We start from the raw sequence: 25,097 nt of genomic DNA on the forward strand, positions 1-25,097 counted from the left end.
TGACCTCAAGATACAGTTTTAATCACATAGCTGCACCATCACTGGGAATCCTATTTCCACCTTCATACCATCGAACACCACTCCTTCATTTTTTTTAAATGACACAATGTGTTGGAGTAACTCAACGGATCAGGCAGCATCTCTGCAGGACATGGATTGGTGACGTCCTTCATTAATCCATCTTCACCGATCATTTTCTTACTTTTAGCCATGATTATTTTTACCTCTGCAAATGTGAGGTTGACAAGGTTTGCTGCTCAACTCCTAACTTGTCGCATGCCCTGTTCATCAATCATTCCTGACTTCGGTGATCTACATTATTTTACTCCACTACATAAGAAGGTAGGCGTCTAAAAGCTTGGTCAAAGAAGTGGGCTTCAAGGAGTATCTTAAATGAGGAAACCAAGACAAATAAATTCATGAAAAGATCAGCCTTCAATAACTGAATGGCCACAAATGATACTGAAACATTAGAATTTTTGATAGTTGAAAGACATTCAACTCCGCATTCCTCCGTCACAAGAATATATTTCCTTACGTAGGGAGATATGTCCACAGTATTCTAAGGGCAGTATTAGAGCCCTACTTCCAATAGGAAGACTTTACTCTTCAACTTACAAAATAAAAGGCCAACAAACTATGCCTTCTGAATTTCCTGATGTATCGATGTTTTAACTTTTAATCAAACCTAGCCAACATCCCTCAGAACACCAAATCCTTTCAATCTTTCACTTCTAGTCTTTCCAGCACACTAGGTGATTTCATATTCATCCACATTGTATTACATTCATAATTTCTTTGCTCATTCATTTAGCCAGGGAAATTAAGGGATTGTAGTGACATGTTAGAAAATGGCAGTGAGATAGAAGATCAACTTTGATCTGAATGAATAGTGGAGCAGGCTAAATTGTCACCTTGGTTGAGCTTGGTACAGCCTAACCTGGAGGAGATACTGGACAGGTGACAACCTGAAGCATGTCAATAACAAGAAACAATTAGAAGCAATTTGAACAATCTGACAAGGCTGAAGTTTTATGATCTCTCAAGGGAAAGAGTTAAACAGCAAGGAAAATGGTATTTTGGCCAACATGTCCATGGTGACCAAGGTGCTTTCATGAGCCAGTCCCATTTGCCTAAATCCCTTTAAACCTGTCCTTATCTGCGAACCTGTCCAAATGTCTTTTTAAACATTGCAATTGTATCCGCTCGTTCCATATACCCACTACTCCCAATGCAAAACATCGCCCCTCAGGGCCCCTTTTAATCTTTCCGCTCTCACCGTAATCCTAAAGATGTTTTGGACTCCCGTACCATGGGACAAAGGCTATCTAGTGTGTAGAGAGGAACTGCAGATGTTGGTTTATACCAAAGATAGACACAAAGGGCTGGAGGAACTCAACAGGTCAAGCAGCATCTCTGGACAAAAAGGAAGGGTGATGTTTCCGGTGGAAACCCTTTTTTTCAGACTCGGTTCAGACCCTTCTTCATACGTCTAAAGATGTTCTACTTTATCTATGGCCCTCATGATGTTATAACTTCTATAAGGTCACCTATCAGCCCTCTTCACTCCAGGGAAAACAGTTCCAGCCTACCCAGCCTCTCCTTATAACTCAAGACCTCCAGTCCCAGCAACAACCTCATGAATCTTTTCTGCACCCACTTCAGCTTAATCACATCCTTCCTGTAGTATAGTGACCAGAACTGCACACAGGCACAGTCTCACCAACGTCCTATACAGCTGTCCCAACCTATACAGTCGTCCCAACCTATGTATTAAAACCAACATCCAACGAATGCAAGCATGCCATACACCTTCACCACCTTGGAGACACAAGAGACTTAGGTGGTGCAATTTAGAGCAAAATATAAATGTTGGAGGAACTCAGTGGATCGGAGAGAATCTGTAGAGGGAAATGAACAAGCGACATTTCGGGTCGGGGCCTTTCTTCAATCCCAATGTGTAACACCTCACACATTACATTATACATTACATTAAGCCTTTATTGTCATTGTACTTAGAGATACAACGAAATTAGGAGAGATACTCCTGATCAGTGCAACCAAAACAAGTTAAAACAAGTTAAAAACACATCCATCCAATACGTCATTTAAATGCTTAAAGTAGTAAATGAATATATATTTATCACACCTAGGTAGAATATTGCACTTGGGAGAATATTGCACTTTAAAATGTAATAAATACTTTAAAATAAATGAAAAAAATAATATTTGCTGAGTGCTCTGTTTTGAAAGCGGAATGGATGACAGCATTTCTCATGTCGTGTGAATATTTGAGGAATTTAGAGTTCTGATGACCCAGGGAAAGAAACTGTTCTTGAGTCTGTTTGTCCGGCCTTTGATGCACCTGTACCGCCTACCAGAGGGCAGGAGATTGAACAGGAACTGTCCAGGATGGGAGGGGTCTTTGATTATTTTCCTGGCTCTGCAGAGGCATCGAGAGCTGGAGATGTCTTCCAGGGAAGGCAGGGGGCAGCCGATGATTTTCTGGGCAGTTATGCTAACTGTGCAGAGCTCTCCTGTATGCTGCTGAGCACCCGGCATACTACGCTGTGATGCAATATGCCAGCGCACTCTCGATAGTGGAGCGGTAGAAGACCACCAGCAGCTTCTCCTGCAGACTGTTCTTCCTTAGCACTCTCAGGAAGTGCAATCGCTGCTGGGTCTATTTTACCACCGCTGAAGTGTTGGCAGACCAGGGGATGTCCTCCACGTTGTGTGTTCCCAGGAATTTGAAGGTGGAAACCCTCTCGACACTGTCCCTGTGCCTCCTGTAGCCGATGACCATTTCCTTTGTTTTGCTGGTATTGAGTGCCAGGTTGTTCGCAGAACACCACTCTGACAGCTTCAGGACCTCATCTCTGTACGCTGCCTCGCCTCCTCCCGATATGAGTCCGACCATCCAGATTAAACTCCATCTGCCATAACTCAACTAATCTATATCCTGCCCAATCCTTTGACAACCTTATTCACTATGCACAACACTGCCATTTTGTTGTGTCACCTACAAACTTACTGATCAGCGTATTTACAGATACATTGAAATCATATGTATCATAAACAACAGAAGTACCGGAACTTGTACATTTTGGGAGGAAATAATATTGAAAAGCACATTTTCTAAACCGTAAGTGATTGCAGGGTTCTGAGTTTGGGTTAGTTTAAAGATACAGCATGGAAACAGGCCCTTCGGCTCATCGGGTCCACGCTGACCATTAATCGCCCATTCACACTAGATCTATATTATCTTACTTTCACATCCACCCCCTACACACTTAAGGGCTGTTTACAGAAGCCAATTAACACACAAACTCACACGTCTTTGGGATGTGGGAGGAAACTGGAGCACCTGGAGCTTACTGCGCTGATAACTATCCCCAATAAACCACATTGACTGATCCCATCAAAGTCATTCCCTTTGTTGCAGAGACACAAGAGATTGCAGATGCTAAAATCTGGAGCAAAACGACAAACTGCTGGAGGAACTCAGCATGATAGGCAGCATCCGTGGAAGGAGAGGAATTTGTTCTATGCATCCCTTCCCTCCGGATGAAAACCTGACGGCATCTCACTCTTTCCCAATTCTGATTAAGGGTTGCAGATCCAAAATGTTGACTGTTTCTTTTCCCACAGACTTACTGAGTTTTGTCGATATTTGTACGGGTGTTTCGATAATAACGCGAGAGTTGCATTCCTGAGAATCCTCTCATCACCTGTAAACAAAGCATGTTATAAGAACAGTTCTGTCAATGGAGAAAAGGGAGAGTTTCAAATGCACAATAACAAAGTTTGCCCCTCCACCCCACAGGATTTTCAAAAATAAACATTTTAAGCGGTGTATTTTTGTTACTGCTAATTAAAAAAACTAAAGGCACTACGTTACATTACTTAATAGGGTATCATTGCATAAGTGTCAGCAGAAGCAAATGCTTGTCAATTTATATGAACACCCGCAGTGACAGACCGGCGGGATGTATTTTTGCTTAGACTGTTTTTATTTCAAGACTGCTTTTTTTTCTGTTTGTCGATATCCAAAGTAACTTTTTAGTGCTGCACTAAATCCCAATCAAAATTGCAATATAACCAATTCAGCCCACACCATACCATGCATTGTCTAATCTCTAATTCATCACAGCATTATATCCAATTCCCTGTATGGAAACATGCATTTGTTGCAGAACTACGTGTACCAAGTACAGTATGATCTCTATATTTAAGGAAGCATATTAAAGCATTGGAAGCAATTCAGAGAACATTTAAAATACCCCCCCCCCCCTAATTCCTTGAATTGGGGGGTTATTTTACAAGGAAAGATTGTAAAAGCTAGTCGTGCATCAACAAGAGTTTAGAAGAGAATGGCTTGATTGAAGGCAGCATCTGACAGGGTGGACGTGGACAAGAAGCTTTCTCATGGTAGAATCTGGCTCGAGGTCATTGCTATTTTAAAAAAATGAGTCATCCCCCATGGACAGATGTCAAAATTCTCGCAGGAGGGTCATGAATCTTGGGCTTTCATTGTGGGATGGTGGAATTACAGACTGCATATTTTTAAGCAAAGAAAACTGTTGGAAGAACTCAGCAGGTCAAGTAACATTTGTGGAGAGAAGTGGTCAGACATTTCTGGACCTTCAGTAGTTTATTTTTGGCTAAATCTTCCTCCAGCATTTGCAGTCCCTTGTGTCTCCATTGCATATTTTTAAGGCCAATATAGACAGATTCTTGATCAGCGCTTTGAAGGTCACTGCAGGAATACAAAGATGAGGTGACAATCAGATCAAAGATGATATTGTTAATTGCAACAGAATGCTTGAGATGGCCGAATGGCTTACAAAAGGAGTGAGTGAAAGACGCAAAAGCTAGCATTCAGATGCAAAAGAAGCTAGTGAAAGATGCAAAAGCTAGCATTCAGATGCAAAAGAAGCTAGTGAAAAGAAGAGGTTAGGTTAAGCAGGTAAAATAAAGTGGCCTCTCTTGGCTGTAAATGCTGCAAAATATATTTTCTATGTGAAATTTCTGGGAATAGATTTTTGAGGATTGAAAGTAACGTTGCTGCAAGAAGCGTAACGAGCGATGCTCCCTGTCGCTTACACGTTATGTGGTTACATGGGCGGTCACTGGCTTGACTGGAGGCGCTCAGCTTGCATCGAGAGGTCCCCGGAAGGTGGCTGTGCGATCGTTACCCCGGGGCGATGACATGCAAAGAGCTGTGCCCCGTGGAGGAGGAGGAGGGCAAACCTCACACCCCCACCCCACTGCCCACACCCTGATGAAGGCGAGCACAGCCCATGGACTCGCTCCCACCGGCATAACCACCGCTCTCCCGCCGACGACCATTTAACCCTCGGTACACAGAGTCCATGCCGACCATCGATCACAGCTCTATGTTTATCCCACTTTCTCATCCATCCACTACCTACGCACTATGGGGGTGCAATATACAGAGGGGCAATTAACCTACAAGCCCGCATGTCTTTAGGATGAGAGGAATAGATTGGGTAGATGCACAGAGTCTCTTGTCCAGAGTAGAAGAAACTAGGAAAGAAAAAAGGACATAGGTTCAAGGTGAAGGGGGAAAGATTTAATAGGAATCTGAGGGGTAACTTTTTCACACAAAGGTTGGTGGGTGTATGGAACAAGCTGCCAGATGAGGTAGTTGAGGCTGGGACTATCCCAATGTTTAAGAAACAGACAGGTGGATGGATCGGACTGGTTTGGAGGGATATGAACCAAGCGCAGGCAGGTGAGACTAGTGGAGCTGGGACATGTTGGCTGGTGTGTGGGCAAGTTGGGCCAAAGGGCCTGTTTTCACACTGCATCAATTGACTCTACGTGCGCGGAACCCATGCGGTCAAGGCAAAATGTGCAAACACCACACAGATAGCACCTAAGGTCAGGTTCGAACCCGGGCCTCTGGCGCCTGGTCTACCCACTTGCTTCCTTCTTCTTTTACTACTTTATCGCTCCACACCATCGCTTCAAGGCATCAATGGTTACGGACCAAGTACTGGTAAATGGGTACTTGATATTGGTTTGTTAATGTCAATTGTACCGAGATACATTGTAAAACATTGCGCAATATCCTCAAATCACACTGAACACGAGTAGATCAGGTAGTGTAAAGAGAAAAATACCAGTTGCAGAATATAGTCTTGGAACTATAGAGTGTGGAAACGGGCCCTTCGGCCAAACTTGCCCACACTTACCAAGATGTCCAATCTACAATAGTCCCACCTGCCCATATCTTTCTAAACCTATCCTATCCTATCCATATATCTGTCTAAATGTCTCTTAAAAGTTATGATTCTACCTGCCTCACTGACCTCCTCCAGCAGTTCATTCCACATACCCATCACCCTTTGTGTAAAAAAGTCACCCCTCAGATTCCTATTAAATGTTCTCAATTCTCGATTCCCTTACTCAGGGTAAAGACTCTTTGTATTCATCTAATCTATTCCTGATTTCATACACCTCTATTAGATTGCCCCTCATCCTCCTGCACTCCAAGGAATAAAGTCCTAGTGTTCCAGCATTACAACGTTACAATTACAGAGAGTGCACATTGAAAAATGGACGGCACGGTGGCACAGCGTTAGAGTTGCTGCCTTACAGCGAATGCAGCGCCGGAGACTCAGGTTCGATCCTGGCTATGGGCGCCGTCTGTACGGAGTTTCTACGTTCTCCCCGTGACCTGCATGGGTTGTCCCCGAGATCTTCGGTTTCTTCCCACACTCCAAAGACGTACAGGTATGTAGGTTAATTGACTGGGTAAATGTAAAAATTGCCCCTAGTGTAGGATAGTGTTAATGTGCGGGGATCGCTGGGAGGCGCCGACTCGGTGGGCCGAAGGGCCTGTTTCCGCGCTGTATCTCTAAATCTAAAAATAAAATCTAAAATCTAAAGAGTGCAAAGCTTCTTAATGAGGTAGGTTGGAAGATTGAGACTATACTCTTAGCTTATGGGAGGTTTGTGATAGTCAGTGTGACAAAGTGGTGGGACAAAGGGTCTGTTAGTATGTTGGCATTACTGGAGTTATACAGCAAGGAAACAGGCCCTTTGGCCCAACTTGTCCATGCCTACCAATAGACAATAGACAATAGGTGCAGGAGGAGGCCATTCGGCCCCTCGAGCCAGCACCGCCATTCAATGTGATCATGGCTGATCATTCTCAATCATTACCCCGTTCCTGCTTTCTCCCCATACCCCCTGACTCCGCTATCCTTAAGAGCTTTATCTAGCTCTCTCTTGAATGTATTCAGAGAATTGGCCTCCACTGCCCTCTGAGGCAGAGAATTCCACAGATTCACAACTCTCTGACTAAAAAAGTTTTTCCTCATCTCTGTTCTAAATGGCCTACCCCTTATTCTTAAACTGTGGCCCCTGGTTCTGGACTCCCCCAACATTGGGAACATGTTTCCTGCCTCTAACATGTCCAACCCCTTAATAATCTTATACGTTTCGATAAGATCCCCTCTCATCCTTCTAAATTCCAGTGTATACAAACCTAGTTGCTCCAGTCTTTCAACATATGACAGTCCCGCCATTCCCGGGAATTAACCTAGTAAACCTACGCTGCACGCCCTCAATAGCAAGTTGAGCTAGACTTATATGCCTGTGTTTGGCCCATATCCCTCTCCAGCTTTCCTATCTATATACTTGTTCAAATGTATTTAAATCTCTGTAATTGTACCTGCTTCTACCACCTCCTCTGGCAGTCGACATACCCACTAACCTTTGTGTGCAAAATGTGCCGGTTGGGTTCCCCCTTTAATCTTTCCCCTCTCATCTTAAGCCTATGCCATCTAATTTTGGACTCCCGTACCAAGGAAAAATGCCACCTGTCTGGTAATATAGTGTGAAAAGTAAAACTTTATGGCATTTAGGTTTACGGGAGAATGGAAGATCAAAAAATATCAAATCATTAGCAGCCTTTGTGAAAGGTGCAGGAGGTTGAAAGTTGAAAATTGTGTTAGAGATGCAGCATGGACCCACATGCACGTGAAAAATTTAGAGAATTCTTCGCACTTAGCAGGGGACCCAACTAAGCTGGTACTGGGGGCGGGACATATGACAGAGGTAATAGTGCTAAATAGGACCTTGGAATTATGAGAGTTTTAGGAGATAAGGTCGGAAAAGTATTGTGCTCTCGCAGACTTTACTGCTTCCTGGTATTTGAGAAGATCGTTTCTCAGAATTTCGAAGGAAATTTGAAGCTTATCATATTTCCACCTCCGTTCTGATTTTCTGCACTCCCTTCTTAGGGCTCTGGTGGTGTCATTGAGCCAAGGCCGACCTTTGGGCTTAGGCTTTTTCATTTTAAGAGGAGCAACAGAATCCAGGATGGAAGAGCAAGTGGTATTAAATAAAGAGATGAGATCCTCAGTGCTGAGATGAGGGGGATAAGCCGCAATAGTGCAGATGTTGGGGGCAGCTATGAGAGCCTCGGAGAACTTACTGGCAGTCAATGAGTTCATGTGGAGTTTGCATGTTCTTCCTGTGACCACGTAGGTTTCCTCCAGCTGCTCTGGTTTCATCTCATATCCAAAATGAGTCCATGTGGAGTTTGCATGCTCTTCCTGTGACCACGTGGGTTTCCTCCAGCTGCTCTGGTTTCATCTCATATCCAAAAGAAGTATGGGTTTCTAAGTTAATTGGTCTCTGTAAATTGGCTCTAGTGGTTTAGGTGGTTGATGCAAAAGTGGGATAACATAGAACTAATGTGAATGGGTGATCGTTGGTCGGTGTGGATTCAATAGGCCAATGGGCTTGTTTCCATGCTTGTTTCAATGCTGAAGCTCAAAACTAAACAAAACAATGGGCTGCATAGTTTGCACGGTATACTTTGCACAGCTACCATCTGGTTTATTATTGTCATGTGTTCCATGTATAGCAAACAGCTTTGTTTCGCATGTTATGCTATCAGATCAGATAATACTACACAGAAATCCAATCAAGTCAAACTTAAGTACAATAGGTAGAGCAAAGGGGAAGATGCGGAGTGCAGAATATTGTTCTCAGCATTGCAACGTATCAGTTCCATTGATCTAGTTCCGTATCCAATGTCCGCAATAGGGGAGAGGTGAATCAGACAGTACCCTAGCTTATGGAAGGACTGTCCAGAAGCCTGATAACATAGAGGAATAATTTGTTCCTGAGTCTGGTGGTGCGCACTTTCAAGCTCCTGGATCTTCTGGCTGATGGGAGCGGGGAGAAGAAGGAATGACCTTTGATTATATTGGCTGCTTTTCTAAGGCAGTGTGAGATGTAAAGCAGTGTGAGACGCCTCCCAGCAGGCCACAGCGACAGACGCCTCCCGGCCGCACATGGAGAAGCCGCGGCCGGAGCCTCGCAGGTTGATGCCCGCGGCTGATGGAGTACACGAGCCCACGTCGACGGGGAGCCCGTGGGTCGGAGCCCGCACTCAACGGAGTCCAGGGAGCCTGGGTTGACGGAGCCTGAGGCCGGCCCTTGGGTTGACGGAGCCTGTGGGTCAGAGCCCATGGCCGACGGTGAAGCCGAGGCCGGAGCCTTGTGGATCGGAGCCCACGGCCGACACCACGGAGGTCGGTGCCACGGAGGCATCCGGAGAGGACCCGGCAGTGATATTTGAGAGGTCGTTGGGGCGGCCAATGATGGCAACGACGTACGAGGACGGACCATGTGGAAGTGAGGACACTGTTGCCGGGGGAAGGGACAACGGAGGACCCAGTGTGGGGGGACTGCCGTGAGAGAGGGGGAAGAACAGTGGAGGACCTGCTGTGGGGGGGACCGCCGTGAGGGAGGGGGGAAAACAATGAACAATGGAGGACCCGGCGTGGGGGGACCGCCGTGAAGTGGGGGGGGGGGGGGGTGGAGAACAAAAGGGGACCTGGCGCGGGAGTACTTTGTAAGCGCCCTCTATGTGGCGACTATTTGCAGACCTTGGGAATGCAAGCAAAGAATTGAAATGTGACTTGTCACATGAGACAATAAAGCCTTCATTCAAATGGAGTCAACGATGGGGAGTCTAGTCTATGTTGGGTGGACAGTACATCTGCAACTCTGCAATTTCTTGGACTTCTAGTATTTAGACAAAAGGGCAAAGAAATATCACAACAAGAGACATGGTTTTTCTTTCTAATTATGCATTTTGTACTATTGCCTTGTTTTTTTGTAATATTCTTTCAATTTGTGCGCAATTTGTTTTTGTATGTTTGTCTGAGTCTATGTGCGTGTGATGCTGCTGTAATTACACATTTTCACTGTACCTGTACACTCATGTATATGACAATAAACTCAACTTGACTTGAATATATTTTCCACGTACATCATTATCCTTCCAGGTGATAGAGATTAGAGGTTTGTGAGGCCCTGTTAGAATAGTCATGCGATTCACTATGGAACTTTTTGTAGATAGTGTGGTGGCAGTGAGGGAAGGAACAAATGTTTAGTTGGTGGATGGGGGGTACGAATGGAGCAGATTGTTATGTCCTAGTTTGTGTTGAGCTTCTTGAGTGTTATTGTAGCTGTAGTAGTCAAGTAAAGTTGAGAGTATTTCTGACTTGTGTCTCATAGATGGTGCAAGGGGATTATTTGGGTCAGGGTGTGTGTTAATCAATACAGGAAAATAGGGAGTCCTAAGTAGGGAATGGGTGGAAAGAGGAGGGAAAAGGAACAGGATGATGGGTTAGTGAAAGAAAGATGTGTACGCAGTGATGCAGTGGTAGAGCTGCTGCCTTACAGCACCAGAGACCCGGGATCGATCCTGACTACAGGTACTGTTTGTATAGGGATTTTTATTTTGCAGATGCTGGTTTAAATTGAAGGGAGACCCAAAATGCAGTAGTTACTCAGCAGATCAGGCAGCATCTCGGGAGAGAAGAAATGGGTGACGTTTCGAGTGGAGACCCTTCTTCAGACTGATGTTAGGGGAGGGGGCGGGCAAAAATAGAATGTAGTCGCAGACAGGAAGATTAGTGGGAGAACTGGATTAGTGGGAGAAGTTGGAGAAGTCAATGTTCATACCGCTGGGGTGTAAACTACCCAAGCGAAATATGAGGTGCTGTTCCTCCAATTTGCACTGGGCCTCACTCTGACAATGGAGGAGGCCCAGGACAGAAAGGTCAGATTGGGAATGGGAGGGAGAGTTGAAGTGCTGAGCCACCGGGAGATCAAGTAGGTTAAGACGGACTGAGCGGAGGTGTTCAACGAAATGATCGCCGAGCCTGCGCTTGGTCTCGTCGATGTAGAGAAGTTGACACCTGGAACATCAGGTACAGTAGATGAGGTTGGAGGAAGTGCAGGTGAACTTCTGCCTCACCTGGAAAGACTGTTTGGGTCCTTGGATGGAGTCGAGGGGGGAGGTAAAGGGACAGGTGTTGCATCTCCTGCGGTTGCTGGGGAAAGTACCTGGGGAAGGGGTGGTTTGGGTGGGAAGGGACGAGTTGACCAGGGAGTTTCAGAGGGAACGTTCTCTGCGGAAAGCAGAAAGGGGTGGAGATGGGAAGATGTGGCCAGTAGTGAGATCCTGTTGGAGGTGGCAAAAATGTTGGAGGATTATATGTTTTATGTGTCAGCTGATGGGGTGGAAGGTGAGGACAAGGGGGATTCTGTCCTTGTTACGAATGGGGTAGGAGGAGCAAGAGCGGAGCTGCGGGAGACCCTCGTAAGAACCTCATCTATAATGGAAGAGGGGAACCCCCGTTCCCTAAAGAATGAAAGACATCTACTACAAACCTACTGACTCCCATAGCTATCTTGACTACACTTCTTCCCACCCTGTTTCCTGTAGACTCTATCCAATTCCTCTGTCTAAGCCGCATCTGTGCCCAGGATGAGGTGTTCCATACCAGGGCATCGGAGATGTCCTCATTCTTTAGGGAACGGGGGTTCCACGCTTCAATTATAGATGAAGGTCTCGATATCCCGCAGCTCCGCTCTTGCTCCCCCTCCCCTCATTCGTAACAAGGACAGAGTCCCCTTTGTCCTCACCTTTGACATGGGATAGAAGCACCTTGTGTCTTGATTCAATACAATTTTCTTACTTGATCTATCATTTTGAGTGATTCGATTTTTTTTGTTAATGCTGCTGAGATTTCCCTTGGGAATATTTTTAGTCTTAAATGCAAAACGTTATAAGCCCAGAAACTCTTTCCATTTACACCAGCTTCACTGTCTGACCTGAATAATAAGCCTTCAAATTGTGGATCTCTGACTCCCCCATGTGGTTTGGAGTGTGTGACACAAGACATCAGGCAGCTCCCTGACCCGCTGAATTATTCAAGCATACTCAGGAATCCAGCATCTGCAGTTCCCTGTTTCTGCGTAAGAAATTATTTGATCAAAAAACAAAGTGCTGAAAGAACTCAGCAGGTCAGGCAGCAACTGTGGAGGGAAATGGACAGAAGTCATTTCGGGTTCGGGACCTTTCACCAGACAGTGCTGGATTAGGAGACGGTGATCTAGCATGCATATGTCCCATCATGGTCAAGAGGTAGGTATGAGGAAGTGTCCAAGAGCTGACTCCTGGCCTGGATTAGAGGGTTTCAGCTAGTGTGAGGTTGGACAGATTTGGATTGTTTTCTCAGGGACGTTGGAGGTTGAGAGGAGACGTCAGAGAACTATATAACATTATGAGAGGCATAGATAGGATAGACAGTCACAACCTTTTTCCTAGGGTGAAAATGTCCAACGTTATAGGGTACAGCTACAAGGTGACAGACGGAAAGTTCAATGGAGATGTGCGGGGCAAGTGTGATGGGAGTCTAGAATGTACTGCCAATGGTGATGGTGGAGGCAGATAGTGGCATTTAAAAGGCTTTTAGATAGGGACATGGATCATGTACAGGCAGATGATATCAGTTTATCTTGGCATAGTGTTCGGCTCAAACATTGTGGGCCAAAGGACTTGTTCTAGTGCTGTTCTATGAGATGTTCTGGCCTCAGCGAGGTGAGTCCACAAGACCACAATGGCTTTGCCCTTGACAGCAGTTTTGATGACAATTTTGAGGTTGGAATGGAGTGTGTGCAGGGCCACGTGTTGGGGACTGGAGTGGGTGAGAGCAGTGCAGACGTTGCGATGTGTTGAAAGGGACTGCTGGTTTACACTGAAGTTACCCGCGTGAGGCTGGACTAGGGTAGCGTGGCGGGTGGCGGGGGCTCCGGGCGATGACGCTGCTGGTGGGCGCAGGCAGATGACGCTGCTGGTGGGCGCAGGCAGATGACGCTACTGGTGCCGGCCTGCTGCTGGCAGATCCACGCGCGGTCGCCGGGGGCACCGGTTACTCGGGGTGACCGTGACCATTACCGGCGGCTCCCGTTGCTCGGGGTGACCGTGACCTCTGGCTCCCGTTGCTCGGGGTGACCGTGACCTCCGGCTCCCGTTGCTCGGGGTGACCGTTACCGGCGGCTCCCGTTGCTCGGGGTGATCGTGACCGGCGACTCCGGCTCCCGTTGCTCGGGGTGACCGATACCGGCGGCTCCCGTTGCCCGGGGTGACCGTCGCCGCGTCCCCACTGCTCCCGCCGCCGCCTCGTGGTCAAGCCGGTAATCCGCAAGTGCTGCCTGCCCCCTGAGCTTTGTTTTTCATCATATGGATCATAAAATAGATGGTTGTGTTGTGGCTACCACATTTGAAGAGTTTCTCGGAAATTTACTAGTGATTTTTTTTCCATCATAGAGTCCTACAGCAGGGAAATAGGCCCTTTGGCCCAACTAGCTCATATAGCTCATATAGCCCCATCTACACTAGTCCCAGCTGCCCACATTTGGCCACTATCCCTCTAAACCTTACCTATCCGTGTACCTGTCCAAATGTCTTTTAAATGTTGTTATAGTACCTGCCTGGACTACATCATCTGGAAACTCATAGACACAAAATGCTGGAGTAACTCAGCGGGACAGGCAGCATCTCTGGAGAGAAGGAATGAGTGATGTTTTGGGTTGAGACCGTTTTTCAAAACGTCACCCATTCCTTCTCTCCAGAGATGCTGCCTGTCTCGCTGAGTTACTCCAGCGTTTTGTGTCTATCTTCGGTATAAACCAGCATCCGCAGTTCCTTCCTGCACATCTGGAAACTCATTCAATATACTTTGTGTGAAAAGTTGCCACTCACGTTCCTATTAATCTTCTGTCTGCAGTATATTGAATATCTCCCCGGGTGTGGGAAAAGCGTAGATGGGGCATGCAGAGTTGGGTCAAAGGGCCTGTTTCTGTGTTCTGTGACTCAGATTTTTTAAAATAATTTCATTATTATAATGTATTAATTTTCACTTTTATTTTGATGAGGTAGCATACTGCTTTTGAAGTCCTGTCCACGATGGGATCTCAAGCACATGACAAAGGCGTAGAACCTTCTGCAACCTTGATGGAAGATGAGAATTCGAAGGATTGCAAAGTGGAACAGAATGGAATCGGTGACTGCAAATCTATGGACGAGAAAAATCAACTGAAGGAGAATGAATGGAGCATTAGCAGAGGCGATCCCATGTCAAAAAGACAGATGAAGAAGTTAATGAGGGAGAAACGATGGCATGACCAAAGAGAGCAACGCAAGTATGTGTTATCAGACAAATATGTCTCCATTTCACTTTCAGGAATCAAGAGTGTTTAATTGCCTTATGTACCAAAACGGAACATTGAAATTCTTGCATGTGACAGCACAACGGGTTTGCAAGCACAGTACTCAATAAATAATATAATAAACAAATATTTAAAAAGTTCAAAACATAAAGAAAAACCCAATTTGTGCAAAACAAATGTCCTTGGTGCAATCCAGGCAATTCGGAGTTTAGTTGGAGTGCATAGTGTTCAATAACCTGATGGTTGTTGGGGACAAGCTGTTCCTGAACCTGGATGTTACAGCTTTCAGACTCCTATACCGTCCCGGTGGCAGGAGAGCAATGAAAGCGTGGCCAGGGTCATGCGAGTCCCAGATGATGCTGGCTGCCTTTTTGTGGCAGCGCCTCCTGTAGATCCCCTCGTTGATGGAGAGGTCAGTACCTGTGATAGACCAGGCAGTTTTTGCCTCAGGCCCACACAATTTTATCATAAATAAACCAAATGGACCCATTGGGCCCAAACGTCTAATGCATTGGTCTAGCACCCTCTCCTCCCCCACTCCCCCTGCCCCACCCCCCCACTCCCCTCCCTCCTCCCCCCAATTACCCATCCCCCCACTCCATACACCCTCAACCCCCCCTTATCCTCCCCTCCCCCCCACTCTCACCCACTTGATCCCCCCTGAACCCCACTCATCCACTCCATCCTCCCTCAACCCCTCTCCTCCACTCACACACTCCATCCCCCTCAACCCTGCCTTATCCCCCCCTCACCCACTCCATTCCCCCCCACTCACCCACTCCATCCCCCCTCCTCCCCATTACCCACACACACACTCCACCCCCCCCAACCACCCTTATCTCCCCTCCTCCCCCCGTCACCCACTCCAACCCCCCTTATCCCCCTCACCTCCCCCTCCCTCACCCATTCAACCACTCCATCCCCTCCTCATGTGGCTGGAAGTGTGCTGCGGCTCGCTATGATTGACGGGCCCCCAACCGCGCACGCGCGGACTAACGTCGAAAACACAACTCGTTCTCCTGGCGGGAGGTGAGGAGGATCGCATTTATTAAAGTTAGCGGCAGCTCGTCGGCTCAGCAGCCCCCCCCCTCCTTGGCCGCCATTCTGGCGGGTCCCATTGGGTGGTGAATCTATGGAATCCATTGCCACAGAGACTGGAGGCCAAGTCAATGGATATTTTTACGGCGGAGATTGACAGGTTCTTGATTAGTACAGATGTCAGGAGTTATGGGGAGAAGGCAGGCGGATTGGGTTGAGGGGGAAAGATAGATCAGCCATGATTGAATGGTGGAGTAAACTTGATGGGCAGAATTAACTAATTCTGCACGTAGAACTTATGAACAAGGAACTGCAGATGCCTGAATCTTAACCAAACAATTTATGTGCAGGGGGACCTGTATTTTACTCTGTTCACTATTGTATAATTTACTTCATAGTAACAATGGGGTCTTTTATATTGAATAGCAACAAATTAACTAAACGTCTTTCCTCTCACTCGCTAACTAGAATTCCAGGTTTAAACTCATCACTGTTGACTGATTTTTATTCTTCCTCTGGAGTTAGGCAGAGGCGAAAAGAAAAGAAACTTCAGAAGAGGCTCGAACGTCAAAATAGGAGCGAGGATGGAATTGAAGAATCTGCTGTAAAACGCCTCAAGAGGGATGTGACTCCAAGTGATATCCGTGTGGCACTGGACTGCAGCTTTGACAGTCTAATGGTGTTAAAGGTGAGGAAGAATGAAAATAGCACAGTTAGAATTCACAGCTCTCCCCGGCCTGGAGAGTTTACCATTGTAACATGCAGCTGTGTAAGACATTGGTTTGGCTGCATTTGGGGTATTGCATGCATTTCTGGATCTCCCCCATTCCAGGAAGGATGTCGAGGCTTTGGAGAGGGTGCAAAAGAGGTTTACCAGACTGTTGCTTGGATTCATGTTCATAAGTTCTAGGAGCAGAATTAAGCCATTCAGCCCATCACATCTACTCTGCCATTCAACTATGGATGATCTATCTTTTCCTCTGAACCCCATTCTTCTGCCATCTCCCCATAACCCCTGACATCCTTACTAATCAAGAACCTGTCAATCTCCACCTTAAAAATATCCATTGACTTGGGCTCCACATCCGTCTGTGACAATGAATTCCACAGATTCAGCACCCGCTGACTAAATAAATCCTCCTTGTCTCCTTTCTAAATGTATGTCCTTTTATTCTGAGATTTGAATTGTTTTCTCTGGAATGTCCAAGGTTGAGGTGTATAAAATTATGAGAGGCATAGATAGGGTAGACAGTCAGAACCTTTTTCCCCATGGTGGAAATGTCAAAGACTAGAGGGCATAGCTTTAATGTGAGAGGGGCAAAGTTTAAAGATGTGCCGGGCAAGTTTTTTACACAGAGGGTGATGGATGCCAGGAACACGCTGCCAGGGGTGGTGGTGGAGGCAGATGTAATTGTGGTGTTTAAGAACTTTAGAACTTAAGAACTTTAGATAGGCACATTGAGTTATTTGAACAGTCAGAAGAAGTATCCCAACCCAAAACGTCAGCTATCAATGTTCCTTCTTTTCAAAAAAATGTTTGATGTCTTGTGAAAGGATTAGTCAGAAATTAAAAAATATCACTCTCTGCTCTTTTTCTCTTGCTCTTCATAATTCCACTGTATCCTATTCTCCATTGAAAGGGTAATTTCTCAGTGTTGCCTTTTGTCTGTGTTTAAAAACAGTGAAGTCAGCAGATGATTTTCATAAATGCACTTCACATCTGTCCCTGAGTGTGCTGTGTCATCTCATTCTGTTCTTCCAGTATTGAATTAGCTTTGTGCAATGTATTGATGAAGAATGCTGGTTGAACTAATAATGTGATGTGATCTTTTAGTGATTGCCATATTTGTCTTATATTGATCCCTGGATCTATTTTATAATTCACGTAAAGGTAAAGTGTGTGCACAATGGTTAAAATTGTTTTATTTAATTTAGGATGTCAAAAAGCTGCATAATCAGATTCAGAGGTGCTATGCAGAAAATCGAAAAGCAATACATCCTGTAAAGGTAAGATTCTGTAATCAATTTCCATTACTTCTCTGGAGATCAGGGAAATGCCAAGTTGAATCTCACTAATGGCTAACTAACTAGGGCGGCGTGGTGGCGGCATAGCGGTAGAGCTTGTACATTCTCCCCGTGACCTGCGTGAGTTTTCCCAAGATCTTTGGTTTCCTCCCACACTCCAAAGGTTTGTAGGTTAAGTGGCTTGGTATAAATGTAAAATTGTCCCTACTGTGTGTAGGGTAGTGTTAATGTTCGGGGATCACTGGTCGGTGCAGACTCGGTAGGCCGAAGGGCCTGTTTCCGCGCTGTATCTCTAAACTAAACTAAAGCATCCAATTGTTTCCAGTACTTGGTAACCTCTACAGTTAATCTTACCTAACACAGATGAGGTTATGAAAGCATTTACAAATCAGTCTGAAGAAGGGTCTCGACCCGAAACGTCACCCATTCCCTCACTCCTAGATGCTGCCTGACCTGCTGAGTTACTCCAGCATTTTGTGATACCTAGACAATAGACAATAGGTGCAGGAGTAGGCCATTCAGCCCTTCGAGCCAGCACCGCCATTCAATGCGATCATGGCTGATCACTCTCAATCAGTACCCCGTTCCTGCCTTCTCCCCATACCCCCTCACTCCGCTATCCTTAAGAGCTCTATCCAGCTCTCTCTTGAAAGCATCCAACGAACTGGCCTCCACTGCCTTCTGAGGCAGAGAATTCCACACCTCCACCACTCTCTGACTGAAAAAGTTCTTCCTCATCTCCGTTCTAAATGGCCCACCCCTTATTCTTAAACTGTGGCCCCTTGTTCTGGACTCCCCCAACATAGGGAACATGTTTCCTGCCTCTAATGTGTCCAATCCCCTAATTATCTTATATGTTTCAATAAGATCCCCCCTCATCCTTCTAAATTCCAGTGTATACAAGCCCAATCGCTCCAGCCTTTCAACAAATAGTAACATCATATCCCAAACATTAGCAATTAAACAGTAATTACTGTTGCAATGTAAGTAAATCAGAAGCCAATTAAGCATGTAGGTTGGACCCACAAACAGTAATATGAAAACGATTTTAATCTGCCTTCATGAGGTTGATAAACATCCTGATACCAGAGAGACTATTTCACTGTCTTTCGCTGTCAACAGTTGAGCAGTTCATTCTTACAAACCAAAAGAAACAATCAGTGATTTTAACTAACCCTATTCTTCAAAGTGCAAAATAAAGATTAGAACAAGCACAAAATTAGGATATAAGCTAATATAAAAACATTTTCTTTGAAAAGTAATTAAAAAATAAGGGGTGCATAATGTCCGCACAGTACATAGTACAACTTTAGAGTCGATACATTATTTCTAAGTTATTTTTCTCGAGATAGTGGTTAATAGCAGGGTTGTGGAGTTGGAGTCGAAGCAATTTTGGTGCCGCTGAAATTGGAGTCGGAGTGGGATACATAAGAAATCAAGAAGTCCGAGTCGGGTGTTTTGGGTATCGACTCCACAGCTGTGGTTAATAGCCACCAAGTTTTAATCAATGCACTGATTTCTAAAGATTGGTCGGGAGATGTTGCACAGGTAATGTCTGCAGCACCACATAACCAGTTACTTCTGTAGAAGCAAGGAACTGCACATGCTGGTTAATACATAATTGGACGCAGAGAGTCAGTTAGCATCTCTGGAGAACATTGATAGGTAATATTTCAGGTCGGGACCATTCTTTCGACTGATTGTGGGGGCGGAAAGAAAGCTAGAAGTGGAGAGATGCAGGACTAAGCGTGGCAGGTAATACATGGAAGCAGGCCTGGCGGGGGGGGGGGGGGGAGCCCAGAGATAAAAGTAGATGGTGTGAAGCAGGTTTGCAAAGTTGCGAAATGTGAGTCCAGGAGAAGGAAAGAACCAGGAAGAGAGCAGGGGGGAGGGGGGCAGAAATAGTTCTCCCCTATTCCTTCATGCTTCTGGATTTTCAGACATGACTATGTATTAGTGATCTCCAGAAGTTGGTGTGAGTTCCACAGTGTAGCCGCTACTGCAAATGTTGACTTTGTAATTCTCAGGATTTCTGAACCTTGTCGGTAGGTATTCATTCTGATTTTTCCTTTTTCACTAGATGTATTTGACCAGTCATTGTGGACAGCTGAAGAAAAATATGGATGAGAATGACAAAGGATGGGTCAACTGGAAGGTATAAAGACAGTACATATGGGAAAAGGTGTGATTGATTGGTCTGATGACCATGAGTCACAGTTTCTATTGGACTGTGACCGGACTCCCCACCATTGCCTCATCTACACTTCACGCTGCCTCGGAAAAGCAGCCAATGTAATCAAGAGTTGTCCCCACCCTCTGCTCCAGTCTGGCAGAAGTTACAGAAGCTTGAAAGCGCACACCCACCAGACTCAGGAAGAGGTTCTTCCCCTCTGTTATCAGACAACTGAATAAGTCCTTCCTTGAGTTAGGTTACTGTCCAATTCACCTCGACCCCATTGCAGACATTGGACTTTGTCTATGGAACTGATGCACTACAATGCTGAGAATTATATTCTGTACTCTGTATCTTCCCCTTTGCTATTGTATTTATGTATGGTATTATCTGGGCAGGTGGGACTAGTGTAGATGGGCATCTTCTTTGGCATGTTAGGCTCTAGTGCCTGTTTCCGCTGCAAATTGACGATGATGAATTACGCACAGTAATGACTTGCTTTGCAATTTAATATTTTTTTTAGGGAATCACTGTTACTCCGAAACATTTCAGTGAAGTAATGCAGAAGGAAGATTTGATTTATCTAACCTCTGATTCCCCTAACGTGCTAAATGAGCTGGATGCAAGCAAAGCTTATGTCATTGGTGGCTTGGTGGACCATAATCACCACAAGGTAATCTGCACCTTCCATAACCTGAAAGCTAGCATTCTTTGAGATTGGGAGACCTTTGCAGTACCTTTTAAAGTGGCATGATATAAATGTTTAAATTTATTCTTAATGTTACAACATTATATGGTTTGAGCCAAACAAAGTTAAATGATCCTTATTGGGTTTACATGACTGCCATTTCAGGGTTTAACATATGAGAATGCACTGAAATTGGAAATTGCACATGCCCAGCTTCCCCTTGGAAATTATGTGAAGATGAATAGTCGCAAAGTCTTGACGGTTAATCATGGTGAGTAATATAATGGGTCTGTGACAAAGACACGACATAGAAAAATAAATAGTTGATCTTAGAGGTGTACAAAATCATGAGAGGAATACTTTGGGTAAACACACAGTCTCTTGCCCAGAATAAGGGAATCGAGAACCAGAGGACATAGGTTCAAGGTGAGGGGGGAAGGATTTAATAGGAACCTTTTTTCACAAAGGGTGGTGGATATATGTCACGAGCTGCTGGAGGAAGTAGTTGAGGCAGGTACTACCACAAAGTTAAAGAAAGATTTTGACAGGTACATGGATGGGATAGGTTTAGAGGGATATGGGTCAAATGCAGGCAGGTGGGACTATTGTAGATAGGGCCTGTTGGTCGGTGTGGGCAAGTTGGGCCGAAGGGCCTGTTTCCATGTTGTATGACTATGACTCTCCAGCACAGGAACAGGTCCTTCAGCACACAATGTTTGCGTTGAACATGATGCCAAGATAAACTCATATCATCTGCTTGTGCGTGATCCATACCCTTCCCCCCCCCCCCCCATTCCCTGCTTATCCATGTCTGCCATTTGGCCACCCTTGTGGCATGTTCCAGGCACCCTTCGCGCTCTGCTTTTTTTTAAAGGAAGCCTCGAACATCTTTAAATTTTGTCCCTCTCCAATTAAAGCAATGCCCTCGAGTCTTGGATATTTTGACCCTGAGGTAAAGGTTCTGACTATCTATCCTTCTTGTATTTTTATATACTTCTATCAGGTCCCCCCTGCACTCCAGAGGAAACAATCTAAGTTTGTCCAACCTCTCCCTGTAGCTGTAGCTGTTACACTTTAATCCAGGCAGCCTTCCGGTAAACCTCTTCTGCACCCTCTCCAAAGCATCCACATCTTTCTGTAATGATACGGCCAGTTATACACGCAATACTCCATGTGCAACCTACCCAAAGTCCTATCGAAGTACATCACAATTTTTGGCTATATATACTGAATGCCCTGACCAATGAAGACAAGTCTGAAGAAGGATCTCGACCCGAAACGTCACCCATTCCTTCTCTCCCGAGATGCTGCCTGACCTGCTGAGTTACTCCAGCATTTTGTGAATGAAGACAAGCATTCCATAAGCCTTCTTTTCCACTCTATCTACTTGTGTTGCACTTTTTCAGACATAGCCTATGTACTACAAATGATTTTCAATAATATGTAGAACATAAGGTGCTGTAGTATCTCAGTGGATTGGGTAGCAACTCTGCAGGACATGGATGGGGAATGATTTGAGTTCACTTGAGTTTTTCCAGCACTTTGTGTTCTATGCAAGATTTCAGCATCTGCTGTTCCTTGTCTCAAACTTCAATAAAATGGTAAATTGTGTGGCTCAGTGAGATAACAAAGGGACATGATTGATGGTTTGCAATAGCAATAGTCACTTGTAGAAAAAAAGAACTGCAGATGCTCATTTATAAAAAAATTCACAAAGTTCTAAAGTAATTCAGCAGGTCAGGCAACATCCCTGAAGAACATGGATCGGTGAGGTCTCTGGTCAACCTGAAGGATGGTTCCGACCCAAAACATCCATGTTCTCCAGGGATGCTGCCTTTTCCAGGGATACAACAGAGTTACTCCAGTATTTTGTGTCTTTGTTTGGTATAAACCAGCATCTGCAGTTTCTTATTAGTACATGGTGCCTGACCTGCCGAATAACTCCAGTACTTTGTCTTTTATATGAAACAATAGTAATTTGGTGTTTTAAACTCCCTCCAACAGGTGTAAATAGCTTGAAAAGTAGACAAGAATAAAAGTTGACCATCCATTTGCCCGATTGTGAAATGAGAATTATTTTTGTCTTTGCAGTGTTTGAAATAATCCTTGCGTACTTGGATAAGCAAGATTGGGATAAAGCCTTTTTCACAATCCTGCCACAGCGCAAAGGAGCAGTCCCTGCAGGAGATGGCACTGAACAACACGGTGTCGGTGCTGACTCAGATACTTGTGACTCCTCAGAAACCAGGACTGCTGCATCAGAGACTTGTCCACAAGAAGACAGAAATCCCATTGACTTAAATTGCGAAGAAAAAAGCACAGCAAGTAAGGAAGATCAGTATGGTGAAATGTAGACCTTTCCCAAGTTGCTTCTATATTTGACAATTGCTTTGTAATTTTATTTATTTGTGAACATTTGTATGGCTTAATGATGCAAAGCAAGTCTTTCCATTTGGCTTCCTAATCTTATTATCACATGTGATGTTTAAATCACAGTGAATTCGGAGAAATATTTTTGGTAAACAAATTAAATGAATCTGAAGTATGTAGTCAAGATTCCTCGTTGTTTCTTTGAGTCCCCACTGAAGCCTGTATTTCAGAACAGTACATCACAGCAACTGGAATGCATTGAGTTCATCAGAGGGACTCGCTGTTGCCAGCAATACTGTGTGCCTTTGCATTGTAGCCTATTGTAGAGTGTAAGCCTTGTCTACAGGTATCTGTGTCATAGGCTCAAGACCGAGCACCATTCTCTTGGCATTCTTAATCGAATTATTGAATTTACCTCGATAGATTTTTTGCATTATTTGGGACCATTTGACTTGAATGTTGCAGTCCTGGACTTCACCCGGGAATGGAGCTCATAGTTCATCCATGGTTTCTCGTTGAGGAATACACACATCGTCTTCTTTGGTACACAGTCCTCTGCACACGTGCCGATAAAGTTTGTGACAGCAGTGGACCCTATCTGAAGAAGGGTCCCAACTAGAAATGTCACCTATCCATGTTCTCCAGGAATGCCGCCTGACCCGCTGAGTTACTCCAGCACTTTGGGTCCTCTTGTGTAAACCAGCATCTGCAATTCCTTATTTCCACAGGAGTGGTTTATTCATTTAGGTTAGCCACAAATTCCTTTAATATTAAACCAGTCCACCGACACAAAGCAGGCGCGGAGGATGTCCTCTGTTTCCCCGGATCAGCGCTGCACTGCACAGCTCTCCCCAACAGCACAAGGGAAACTTCCATGCAACAATGCTGGACCCATTCCAGTTCAAAAGTTCACCTTTCCCAGTAACTTTACTGGTCCCTCTATCTCATTGGCCACACATTTTCCTGTTCAGTCCCACGTGGCACTAGAAGTATTCCAGAGATTGAAATCATGGAGGTCCTAATCATGGTGGAGCTCCCGACAGGCGGCAGGCGGCAGAAGGACTCCCGATGGGCCACTGCCATACCCCAGCAACAGGCCTGGCTCGTCCGCCGCGGAACGGGGAACCCTGCCTGGAGTGGGAGCTTCATCTGAGGTTCTCCCCCAGGGATCGGGAACCAAAGAGGAGAGTGGAGCGAGTGGGCAATGGCGGTGGACACTGGACAAAGGGCCGGTAGGAAGAACTGAGGATCTTACCTTCCGTGCCTTCAAGGTCGGCTGTGGGAGGCAACCCCTAGGGCACAAAGGCTGAACGATGGCCGGGCAAAAAGAGGGATGATGGTTCGCAGGATGATCCAAATGGAGGTGACCCCTGCAAAGGGCCTTTGTGACGAGCTGCAGCTAGGACTGAAAATGGTGCCAAAACCTGCCGACTCTTGCATATGGACTCTGGGCTGTTTCTATGCATTCTGTACTTAATTGGGGATTGTACTTACCTATGGTAATAATCTTACAGATCTGCAAAACAAGAATTTCACTGTACCTTGTTACATGTAATTATATTAAAGAACCATTGAACCAGTTGTCCTGAATTCCAAAGTCCTCCATCCGTCTCCATAGCCACACATTCTCCTCGTCTTCTGCTCAGTCCCGCACGACACTAGAAGTATTCCAGAAATTAAAAACCATGGAAGTCCTACCCTTTAATTTGCTGGAGACACAAGGACCTGTAGATGTTAGAATCTTGAGCAAAACACAAAGTGGCTGGAGGAACTCAGTGGGTCAGACAACATCTGTGGAGGGAAATGATCAGTCTGAAAAAGGGTCCCTACCTGAAGTCTTGTCCGTCCATTCCCTCCGCAGAAAGTTCCTCGGGGATCCTGCTGGAAATGTCACCTTAGACAGCGAGAGTGGCTGGCCGAGAACTTGATGTAGAGTAGTGTGTTGCGGTGACATTGCTCATGGCTGTGCTAAAATTATGGCTAGCATCCGTGCTGAATTTAGTTTAGAGATACAGCATGGAAACAAGTCATTTGGCCCATTTAGTCCGTGCCGGTTAGCGATTACCCATACACTTGTGTTATCCTGCACACTAGGGACAATTTACGGCTGCACAATTAACCTACAAACCTGTATGTCTTTGGAATGTGGGAGGAAACTGAAGCACCTGGACAAAACCCACGTGGTTACAGGGAGAATGTACAAGCTCAGCTCTTTGTGAAAAATGCACT

General features: G+C 45.4%; 1 protein-coding gene across 2 annotated transcripts; it reads left to right on the forward strand.

Annotated features, from left to right (window-relative positions):
• Window positions 1-12,249: 12,249 nt before the first annotated feature.
• On the forward strand, window positions 12,250-24,431 carry LOC144600085 (tRNA methyltransferase 10 homolog A-like). Of its 2 annotated transcripts, none has more exons than XM_078411476.1 (9): window positions 12,250-12,487; window positions 14,285-14,547; window positions 16,138-16,300; window positions 17,548-17,619; window positions 19,718-19,792; window positions 20,334-20,483; window positions 20,664-20,769; window positions 22,590-22,823; window positions 23,292-24,431. In XM_078411476.1, the coding sequence occupies exons 1-9, from the start codon at window positions 12,461-12,463 to the stop codon at window positions 23,363-23,365; spliced, it is 1,164 nt and encodes a 387-aa protein (XP_078267602.1). In that variant the 5' UTR covers window positions 12,250-12,460; the 3' UTR covers window positions 23,366-24,431. The 2 variants fall into 2 exon arrangements, with proteins under 2 accessions (XP_078267602.1, XP_078267610.1); XM_078411484.1 differs by lacking the exon at window positions 12,250-12,487 and adding an exon at window positions 13,227-13,539.
• Window positions 24,432-25,097: the final 666 nt, after the last annotated feature.

Source organism: Rhinoraja longicauda, chromosome 1 (assembly GCF_053455715.1).
Source record: "Rhinoraja longicauda isolate Sanriku21f chromosome 1, sRhiLon1.1, whole genome shotgun sequence".
Classification (NCBI taxonomy): Eukaryota; Metazoa; Chordata; class Chondrichthyes; order Rajiformes; family Arhynchobatidae; genus Rhinoraja; species Rhinoraja longicauda.